The 11,608-nt window shown below is 42.4% G+C and overlaps 1 protein-coding gene across 1 annotated transcript; it reads left to right on the top strand.

Moving 5' to 3' along the window:
• The first annotated feature begins 6,768 nt into the window (after window positions 1-6,768).
• LOC109483560 (probable G-protein coupled receptor 139) lies at window positions 6,769-11,608 on the top strand. Its single transcript, XM_019786598.1, has 6 exons — window positions 6,769-6,867; window positions 7,387-7,569; window positions 8,301-8,501; window positions 8,949-9,080; window positions 9,605-9,717; window positions 10,670-11,608. Exons 1-6 carry the CDS (start codon window positions 6,769-6,771, stop codon window positions 10,986-10,988), a joined length of 1,047 nt encoding a protein of 348 aa, XP_019642157.1. The 3' UTR covers window positions 10,989-11,608.

The following is an 11,608-nucleotide window of genomic DNA, read 5'->3' as shown; positions in this document are numbered from 1 at the left end:
AATTAGCTTCTTTAATGTGGCAAAACAAATGGTACTTAAGACTCCACTTTAACAGTTGCAACAGTTGTCTCATGACAATCAAAGAAAATTTTAGTCGTGAGGTAATGGTAGGGAATTCGGCCTGGAACCCATGGGTCCTGGGTTCGATTCCACCTATATGCCAGACGTTGAGCCATTGGGAAAGGAACTTTACACAACATTCCAAAAAAATTCCAGTTATTGCCGAACAAGAAGAGGAAGAATACACACGCAACTTATTCTCTCTTCGCATCACTTCTGCACTGGTGTTCTGTCAAATTATCTCTACTTTAACCTTGTCTCATTCTCATCTTGAGTTTCGGGAACTTCAAAACTTCTAAGAGCCCATTGATGTCTACACGTGAATACACTTTCACAGAGGGAATATCAGGAAAGCAAAACACTTCAACAATTATAGAACACTTGCTTTCTTATGATTACAAAAAACTCAGTCACCTTCGCGCTTGATTCCACATCCGCCCATTTGCTCTGTTGTAATTTCGCACAGGTTATTAACTTCTTGATGCAAGTTTAAGAGATGTGAGTGGTGAGTTCAAAGCCCTGATTTCACGTGGCAACACACACGTGTATTATCTAGTGCGTCACGTTGACAGTTATAATAATTGTCTCACAACAAATCAGTCTTCACTTTGCACGATAGTGACAGAGAGCAATCAAGAACAGAATATCAACAAGGCCCTTTTCCGGTAGTTAGCTTGCTTTTCACGCGTGTTTCCTTTTCGTTTGCGTCAGCAGAAAACACATCAAAGAACGTCTGCTTCGCTTCCTTGCGTTGCTAATCAGGCTTACATAACTAGCGAGGTCGCAACGTGCGGGCTTTGACTCCACTGGTTCATCTTCTTTCCAGGTTATTAACACTTCCCTCCGGCAAAATTCATCTGGCAAGATCAAACCAACGAATCAAGATCATTCATTGTCTTCTAACGCCATCTGCTGATGTTGCAGTTTTGTAAACTACAGGGGTCACAAAGTGCGGGCTTTGACTTCTCTATTTCATCTTCTTTCCAGGTTTACTTCCGACCGATAGAATTTATCTGGCAAGCTCAAACTAGGGAATCAAGATCATTTATTGTCTTCTGAAAACACCTGCTGATGTTGCAGTTTTATAAACTGCAAGGGTCACAACGTGCGGGCGTTGACTCCTCTATTTCATCTTCTTTCCAGGTTTACTTCCGACCAACAGAATTCATCTGGCAAGATCAAAACAGCGAATCAAGATCACTTATTATCTTCTGAAAACACCCGCTGATGTTGCAGTTTTGTAAACTGCAAGGGTCACAACGTGCGGGCTTTGACTTCTTTATTTCATCTTCTTTCCAGTTTGCTTCCACCCGATAGAATTCATCTGGCAAGATCAAACTAGCAAATCAAGATTATTCATTGTCTTCTGAAAACATCTGCTAATGTTGCAGTTTTGTAAACAGCTTCTGCAACAGCAATTCTTTCTTTGACCCCACTGTTTCATCTCTTTCCAGGTTACTTCAGTCTGATAGAATCCATCTGACAAGATCAAAACAGCTAACAAAGACCATTCATTGTCTTCTAGAAGCATCTGCTGGCGTTGCAGCTTTGTAAACAGCTGTTGTAACCGCCACTGTTTCATCTCTTTCCAGATTACTTCCGCAAGACAAAATTTATCTGGCAAGATCAAAACAGGGACACAAGATCATTCTCACTTTTCTGAAAACACCTGCTGATGTTGCAGTTTTGTAAACAGCTACTGTAACTGCAAGTGTTTTAAGGTAGCGTTTCTTGTACTTTATATTGTTAAATAGGAAAGGTGGTATAGATTAGTGCTAATCGATAAAGAGCCTAATGCCAACAGTTTTTAAATCTGTAAAAAGTACGCAATTCTAATCTCCAAGCAGATCTCTTTCGGTGGCAAAAAGACAGTATCTGATTGGCCAGAGAAGGTCGCCGGCCACCGACGGTGGGATTAGCGACAAAGAAACGGCCATATATAAAAAGCTAACGATCATTCCCCCACAACCTCTGCTTGGAGAGTACGCAATTCAGCCTATGGTTGTGATTTGCTTTTGACTCGATCAAAATAATCAAATAAACCATTCATTTATATGCACATCATGTTATACGCCATTTAAGTACACATTCCTGTAGTAATACTAGTAGTCTCTTAGAATAGACTTGATTGTATTGTTCACATTGCCATTGTTACCATGTACAACTGTCGAGCAGTAAAGTTTACTTATTCATTCTTTCATTCATTCATTCAAGTCTTCCATTAAATCCGTCAGCGTGAACTCTTCACTGAAAGATGGCGACAGAGGCCACTATCGAATGGGACTTCCTGGACAACGCGACGGCTATGTATAACGACACGGAGGACATGCCACCTGACATGCGGGGACCCAGTCCGGAGTTTCTCGCCAAAGCGGCCAAGTTCAACATCTTCTACAACGTCATGACTTACCTCATACTCGTTATAGGTGAGAGTTTGACATTAATTTCTGTCATCAGCATGAAAGTTCATCTGAGTTGGTAAATTACATTATGAAAAAAGTTAAACTGTTCTCCAACTCATAAATTTGACTCACCGGAATTTTCGACTGAATCACTCAGTCTTTCTCAGCTATCTGACCCAAATGCTGTGGACACGTGATTTTTCTCACGTGTGACGTCAGCAAAGGGTCATAGGTTGTCTGAAGTCGATATCGCCCCCCGTCCCGGTTAATTTCTGTGCTTTGATGTTTTATTACGTTATAAATAAATAAATTGTTTTTATTGTCCAAACAGTATCCGTGCAGTCGCAGCCTTTATACGGCTGAATTGATGCAGGTATCACATAATAATCAATACAAATCACAACAATCAAATAATACACGACACACATATTTGCTCCACAGATTTTTGTGGAACTGTCGCAAAGGGTCTGTGCGGCTGCCATAATTCGGCGCCACCATGTGACCTCAATACGGCTTTCCCCAACCGAAGTTAGGTACCCATTCACACCTGGGTGGAGTGAGGAAATGTAGAATGTAGAATGTAGTATAGCTTTGCACATAGTCTCTCATATCATTGCATCTGCAATTATGCTCGGGCATGTATTTGCAATAAAGTTTCTATTGATGATACATTTATTAGATTCGAATGAACAAAATCTTCTCTTCTTGGATCCCAGCCAGAAAACCACAGCATACACTTAGTACATACATTATTACAAAATCATACATATAACATGTGTAGGGTATTGAAGGGAATAGGTATAGGGAATAGGGTATAGGAGGTCTGCACTCTGTGGCTGCCTGCTAGAGCTGTCTAGTCAGGCACTGTGTTCTGACTGCTTTATTCATAGTTAATCAGTTACAGATGTGGTGTGTCCATGATAACTTCCTGTCACAGGGGATGGTCTACTAAAAACACATTGCAACACTTGTATAGAGCTTACAACTTGGAAATTTGTGGATGATCTGAACATGGTTGAAAGCAGATCAGTCAAAGCACAGTCAAACCTACAACAAGATCTAAATGCCCTCGATCTATGGTCTAGTACAAACCACATGAAACTACACCCAAACAAATGCAAGGTGATGCATATCGTTTTCAGAAGAACACCTCCCCCACTCCCCCCACTTCAGTTAGCGGGCCACGTCCTTCAAGAAGTTACTGCAGCCAAGTTACTGGGAGTCTGGGTACAAAGGGACCTAAAGTGGGACAGCCATGTTACCCACATGGTGAAACAGAGCAGTAAACGGTTATTCATCCTACGACGGTTAAAGAAGTTCAAGATCCCTGAGACAGATCTTGTCACCGTTTATACATGTTACGTGCGCCCCTTGTGCGAGTACGCTGTACTGGTATGGAACCCTGGTCTCACCAAACTCCAGTCAACCCGTCTAGAGACAGTTCAACGCCGCGCATGCCGCACCATTCTGGGCAAGAAGTACACCTGTTACTCTGAAGCACTTACAGTCCTCGGCCTGTCTACCCTTGAAACAAGGAGAGAACTGCTGTGTACGAAGTTCGGACTCAGTCTACTGAACTCTGCTTCCTTCAGACATTGGCTCCCTCCATCTCGGGGCGAAGTCAGCGGGCGGAAAACCCGAACTAGTCACAAACTGAACTGTATTGTTGCAAAGACTCAGCGCTACCGCAACAGTTCCATCCCATATATTGTTAGCCTACTAAATAAGTAATCGAGCGTACTCGGTTACGACCTTCCAGTCATTGAGGGGTAATTAACTGTCATGCCTTAATAACACGTTTTGTTTAGTAGCCTTCTTTATGACCACTGTTTTACCTCGAATTCGTAATCTTAATATGTATTTTACCCAGCAATGTAAACTTATTAACATTTATAACTCTAATAGATTTTATCATATGTGTATATGTTTGTAATAGATGTTGTTCGATTTTAAACCTTTTAATGGGTTGTAATTGTAAGTAACAGTGCAATTCAGAACCCCTGGGTTCTGCAAAACTGTTTTACGTCGTTATCAATAAACCAACCACAGCCTTGAACAGCATAGTAACTACAGCTACAAAAAGTACAACAAAAATTCAGGAAACTCAAGAGTACAGTGTTCATCAGGACAATACCTTTTTACCAGGACACTAATATTTTGCAACACATAAAGCATTTCTGATCACCAGAAATATATATATAGTTTCTATACTTATATCTATTGCTTTGAAAAATCTTGAGATTTTCAGAAAACATCTTGAGATTTATTCAAAGCATCTAAGTTTTTTTAAAACAAGTCAAGATGTTTTCAGAAAAAAAAAAGCTTGAGATTTTCAGAAAAAAAGCATCTTGAGATTTTTTTCAACAAAGCTTGAGGTCTCCCATTGGGAACATTATGATCCTTGGTATTACATGGATGTTTCACATGACATAGACAATACAATCATTGTATAAACTTAAAGGTATAAACTATATTTTTTGTACAGTATATTTGCAATATGACGTAAGGTTACATCCAGTTGAAGGGAAAACATGTCCCATAGTTTGCAGAACGTCGTTGGTATAGACAACTTACCCTAAAGATTAGAGCACAGAAGTTCTGGACAAGTTGAAGTCAGCAAACGCACACCTGGTCACCTGGTCGGGTCAGGAAAACACGACCTATACACACATGTAAATGAGTAGTAAATAACTTGAATCTATTTTCAAACAATGACCACAAAGCAATTGGGAAAACATTGACAGTGCACTCAAGTTAGAAACTCATTTTCTCAACACCAGTCAGCACAACTCTAGAAGTAAAGACACTCACTCACTCGCAAAGACCGCCAGGCTTGTGTACGATCCAACCCTGCGCCAACATCCAGCTTGTCCCCCTGGTCGGGCCAGGAAAACACGACCTACACACATGCAAATCAGTACTAAATACCTTAAATTTACTTCTATAAAGTTAAACAATATAACCACAGAAAATCGGGAATACATTGACAATACATTCAAGAAAGAAAGCTCATTTTCTGAGCGCCAGTTGAGAAAATTCTAGAAGTAAACAAACTCAAGTACTCACCGGCAAGCCACCTGGCTTGTTACCATCCCACCCGGTAACAAAATCGAGCTTATTCCCTCACCAGCAGGGGTAGTTGGATGTTGGGAGGACGGCTAGGCCTTTGTGGAACAAGAGAAGTAACAGATGTAACTCATGGTAACATGTGTAAGGACTAAAGTACCTATCAAGTTTTTGTACACTAGCAGAGTTAACGGTTACTGTTACGTAACTTTTAAAGTTCTATTTCAAGCATAAAAAACACCACGAACTCTCATACTGATGCTCACTGTCGCCGCACTGTTTCTGTGAGTTACCAGAAGAGAAACAATAACTTTTCATGCTTTATATGACTCAAGAAAATAGACATACCTTCTGTAAATACCGGATTCAAACGTCAACAACCTGTCGTCTGACGTAGGACCATAATACTCTTCTGACCCGATGGGGTCAAGGTTCGCACATCATCCGTACCTGATTACCCTATTCTGTCGCAACATTGAGCCGTACACCATTGGACTGCTATTTCTCCAATGCATTAAAGGAAAATTGGGAGGTCAAAGTTCGCTCATCTGTGCCTAATTACCCTATTCTGCCGCAATAGCGTACCGCACCCCATTCGACGGCTATCTTCCCAATGCATTAAATAAAATCCGTAACTAATTCGAGATAGGCAACTTGTCTGAAAAAATTCTTTTATTGTATAAATACTGAGAAAAATAAGACCTTTATTGTACATTTTTGCTCCACTAGTAACAATTTACAAACATACACAATGCATACAAACAACTAACATACACTACTGTCAATTTTACATTGACTCCCTCCCTCTTCTTAGTAATCGTATAACTGTAAAAGTATGTAAGATAAGTTAAAGTTGGTTTGTCAAAAGATGTAAGGAATATATATGTATACATGATAATGATAAAACAGATCTGGACTGACTTGAACTTAGCCTCCATAGCACGCCAAAAACTGGGGGTTTTGGGGGTCTTTGGCAGCTTTTATGTGCTATTTTCTGATTGCATATAGACAACATATAGCCGGCCTGGTTGAATTACCCCCGTTTTTTAGAACTAGGCTGATCAGAAAACAGCCGAAAAGACCACCAAACCCCCAGTTCTATAAGCCTGCTACGTACGGAGGCTAAACTGAACTGATGTATTTCAGATTTATACATGATAATGATAACGATAAACGGATCTATACTGACCTGAACTGTTGTATTTCAGGGGTTCCAGGTAACGTGTTGTCGTTCGTGGTCATGATGGGCCCGCGACTGAGAAAGGCGCCGTCAAGCGTGTACCTGGCTGCACTGGCTGTGGTGGACACTATCTTCCTACTCACTTCAGTAGGCCTGCAGGTACGTATAGAGCATTTTATGTATTAACTGTTTAACGTAGGAATTCATTCATTACATGGATACAGAGGGAGCCATGTTCTTCTATTTCTAACAAACGGTTGGTGATACTAGGATTCAACCTAAGCTCTGCGGTCGGAAGCTTTTTTTTTCATTTGTCATGACAAGAAAAATAAACGCTATGTATAGTATAAGTTCAATGTACCAGGGTGTTTCCGCTTTTCTGAACAATTGACAATGAAACAGGAATTATATCCTGTCTTGGTGGCTACAAATACTTCTAGTGCATGCAACTCGGGACAAGAAAACTGTTTGGATTATCGACCTTGTGATATTACCTCGAGTTAGCCTCTACCAGGCTTTGGGAGGCGGCTGGAAAGAGTAGAAATCAGCCAAATAGGGAGATAACATGCCGGGAGAGTTTTTGGCTGCTGGGAGAAAACATTTTGCTGCACTCCCGAAGCCTCCTGGTAGAGGCTAACCTCGAGTTAAAAACCACGATTTTCGCATATGTAACCACAGATTCTTCACGACGAGGACGTCATCCACGCCAGTGACGTGTACTGCAAGCTGATCAAGTTCCTGGTGCGTTCCTCCGGGTACCTGTCTGCCTGGATCACCACAGCCTTCACGGTGGAGCGCTACATCGCCGTCTGCCACCCCATGCGCAGGAGCACGCTATGCACCATGGACAAGACCAGGAAGGTACAATTCTATGTACAATTCTGCTCTCCAAACAGATGTTTAGGCCTTAGGGTTATTTTATACGTGTTTTAGGCCTTTTTCGGGCTTCCTTGTTGCACTATAGCGAATTGTAATAATTTTACGTTATTGGGTGGCAATGGTACCGCCTGGCAAATGGAAACTGTCTAGAGAACATGATACTGTCTGTGCAGTCACCAAAAGACCTACTTGGAAATTGTCTTTTCTAGCCCAAGGAGAGTGCAACTCGTCTGTCCCTCCCCCCTTTCCTCCTTCATGATGCATTGTCAGTCCAGCAGTCATACTTTGAATAAGTTGGGTAACCAGGACTACTTTTTGCTGCCAATAAGGTCAAAGATGGCTTAGACTAAGGGTCACGGCTGCCTTTCCTGATTACCCTATTGTAGAGGTGTATGATAGCTTGACTGATATGGTGAGTTTAGCAATGTTCATTCAAAAGCAAAAGATATGAGCTCCACTCCTCCCATTCTATCTTTCCACTCGCCGTTAAATCATCAACATGGTGGGCGTTGAATTCCAGGTGCTCTTGGGTACGGTGATGGTTGTGTGCAGTGTGCAGTGTGAGTTGCCTGGAGTTCTGGGCACAAGTGGAGAGAGACAATATGTGTGTGCCGCGGGACCCGCAGACATGGCTCAACCGCGACGGGGGGCGACATCGTCTACCAGATACCTTTGATCCAAAGAAGTAAACAGTATAAAATGGTCATTTTCAGGTGCTGTTGGGCATGGTGATGGTTGTGTGCAGTGTGAGTTGCCTGGAGTTCTGGGCGCAGGTTGAGAGAGACAACATGTGTGTGCCGCGGGACCCTCAGACATGGCTCAACATCACCATCTACGACATGACTGCCGGCCGGCTCATACCAACTGCTGCCGTGGGGGTGATCAACACCGTCATTGTCATCCGTGTTCTACAGGTCTGTGTTTCATTTCATTATCATTCTGTTCTATTCTATTCTACATGTATTTGGATTGGCTTGGCTGTAAAACATGCTTAGAAATGAAAATAGATATCTACAAATTTAGCCAGAGATATCCAACTACCTAGAGATTGATAAAGAACTACGATTAGCCCCAGTGGCAGAGACAATAAACTATATATGTATGGACTATGAGCATATCTGATTGACATTATTTTGCGGATGAGAGCTTGTATCTGTAAGTATTTGAATGACAGCACGTGGGTATTAGTACTATTACCTCTCTACAGAACACACAAGGTCAGATCAGAGGGAAGAAAGGTGGTCGCAGAAATCTGATGTGCACCCTTTTACCTTGCGGTTTATTCCTAAATTTTACCAAGGAAATTATACAGTATAATGTCCTTGATTTGATCATTCTTGTTCATCTCTACATTCTCACAGACCCAGAAGAACCGTCAGAACCTGTCCAAGTGCGCCAAAGAGACGGAGAAGCGTCAGAACCAGATCACCGTGGTCCTCTTCACCGTCTCCACCACCTTCTTCCTGCTGACCGTCCCGCAGTCTGTCTCCGTCGTGTACGACCTAGCCTCGCACGGCGGGCTTCACGGCAGCCTACAGGACATTGATGAGGACACCCTGTTCCGCAAACAGGTCCAATATTTTATTTTCTTTTATAAAGATTTACCACATTTGTGGAAGGGTTGACATAACAGATGACTATCAACTCTTCAAGATGTCAAGAGACCAGACTGAAAGGTTTGAGCCACTCACACCGGGAAGGTCCCCTACTCTTTTCGATAAGTGCGGTGGGTTCTTTAACGTGCGTGGGGTGTGGCTCTCCCAAACACGAGACCTCCATTTAACGTCCTATCCGAGGGACGTCCCTAACACCTGAGTGAAGTGAGGAAAGTCGTGTAAAGTGCCTTTCCCAAGGGCACAAGATCGGTGACACCGGGCAAGATTCGAACCTGGGACCTCTTGGGCCTGGGCCGAACACGCTACTGCTACGCCACACGACCCCACAATTAATACCTGATCAAATGATCGAATAAACAGTTCATTCATTCATTCATTCATCCATTCATTCATCCATTCAGGTGACCAACCACACGCTGGGTTTGATGTTCAAGCTGAACTTCTCCGTGAACTTCATCCTCTACTGCGTGACGGGGAGACGCTTCAGGGAGGCCTTCCTCCGCATCTTCTGCAGGTACTTTTACTTCTATTCATCAAGACATCAAAAAACATAACAAGGATAGTGTGGCGCTGCATTAAAAAAAATAATAACGGCTCTTGGTCTTAAATGTGCTGATGTTGACACATTGGCGCACCAAATCCGTAGGGTGTTTTTGGCACCCAGTTAGACAATTAGCCTAAGAGGCTCGGTGGGCGTCACTCCACCGTACAAGTCGTGTAAAGTGCCTTTCCCAAGGGCACAACGTCGGGCCACGGTGAGTATCGAACCCGTGACCTCTCGGTTCCGAGTCCAACGCTCTAACCGTTGCGTCACCGACGCCACGCTGCACTCAAGCTTATAACTTATATTAACAGCGCCACATAACAAAAAAAAAATACAACTAACATTTAAATTCACAAAGTTGACATATCTGTGCGCCGTAGTCCCACCACCCCAAGACATTAAAAAATGCTAATGCTAACAAATTTATTTCAAAATTAAGATTACGTGTTAACCTCCTATATCTCATTGGCGGAAAACTGCCAAAACTCATGGAAACAGCTCCCATGCAATTCAGCCTTTGGCTGCCAGGTGGGACTGGATGTGTAAATAATGTATTGTAAATATGTGACTAATCGAATAAACCATTATTAAAGACAATACATCTCCCACTGCCTCCTGAGAAGAAGTCAAACCCCCTAATAGCATGACAAGAATAGTTTAATAGAATAGAATAGATTAGAATAGCAGTTACATTGTTCCTATTACCTGTTCACATATTGCATATTTACTTTTTTATCCTGTATGTATACCAATCGTTATTAGATTTAAGTAGAGATAGTAGGTTCGACAAGTATATCGTACACGTAGAAGTTCCTGTTAGCAAATAGCCTTATACATGTATCACCACATTTTCTTGTCAATGTCTGTATGCAATTAGCCCTCGGGCAGGAATTTGCAATAAACAACTTCTATTAAACTGCAGGTGCTTGCCAGTGGAGTATCGTGGCGGGAAGAGAGAGTTGCTCTACAAGAGCAGCCGCTTCACACAGAGTACACGGTTCTCCAACTACTGCCACACGGTGCAGCAGGGGTCTGCTTCCACGCCTATGGGGTTATCGTGTATCGACCACAGCACCATCTCGCTACACTCCTTGCATCCCCACATGAACTACTCGGTCTCCAAGCACTCTACATTGAGTGTGACAACGCCGCTCACACCGGGTCCACCGCTACCTTCGGCGGATTCTGACGGCTCGTCGACTAGAAATGGTGGCGCCAAGTTCCAGACGTCGCGAGTGTAGGAACTAGAAAGTCTACAGGGACTACAAGAATGCTCTGTATAAACAAGAAATGCTTTTTGCAAAAGCTAGCCGGGGCCAAGATAAGATAAATGAGTGTGATGACGATGTGTGACTTAAATAATTGGTCACCTTGGTGACTTGAATTGGAAAATGCTAACAATACTGTGCACAATTGTAGTGTATCACGAGCCCTTTCTAACGGAGAAGATATATTTTGTAATAGTGTATTAACGGTAAGTTTCGTGCGGTAAACAAATTTGGCCGATCTTTCTCTCCTGATATCTACTTGGTTATAATTCATCATGATGAATCAGACTCACAACTACCTAACACGACGCCCATCAGCACAAAGCTGGAGGCCTTATGGCCCCCGGCAAAAATTCATTGGACTCTGAGGTACTTTATGGATTTTTATACCTGCCTCTATAGAATAAGACACATGGGATAGAATCTACTTTGTCATACAATATGTGAAAGTGTCACAACGCAAAGCAACACCTTGTTTTTGAAACGATCGTGATCGTAGGATGACTTTCAAACATAAAAACTCAGAATGCAAAACAAACAAATCTCACAGACACCACTGATACTGATGATATAACTTTGGCAGATGGACATGG

This window comes from Branchiostoma belcheri, unplaced genomic scaffold (assembly GCF_001625305.1).
Source record: "Branchiostoma belcheri isolate BF01 breed outbred unplaced genomic scaffold, Haploidv18h27 scaffold65, whole genome shotgun sequence".
In the NCBI taxonomy this organism is placed as follows: domain Eukaryota; kingdom Metazoa; phylum Chordata; class Leptocardii; order Amphioxiformes; family Branchiostomatidae; genus Branchiostoma; species Branchiostoma belcheri.
This window is presented reverse-complemented; position numbering and strand designations above follow the sequence as displayed.

Excerpts from the sequence above, each read along its gene's own strand:
- LOC109483560 (XM_019786598.1), top strand. The coding sequence starts at position 6,769 with ATGATGGGCCCGCGACTGAGAAAGGCGCCGTCAAGCGTGTACCTGGCT. Across the intron at positions 7,570-8,300 it reads CCATGGACAAGACCAGGAAG|GTGCTGTTGGGCATGGTGAT; the intron begins GTACAATTCTAT and ends GGTCATTTTCAG. Across the intron at positions 8,502-8,948 it reads TTGTCATCCGTGTTCTACAG|ACCCAGAAGAACCGTCAGAA; the intron begins GTCTGTGTTTCA and ends ACATTCTCACAG.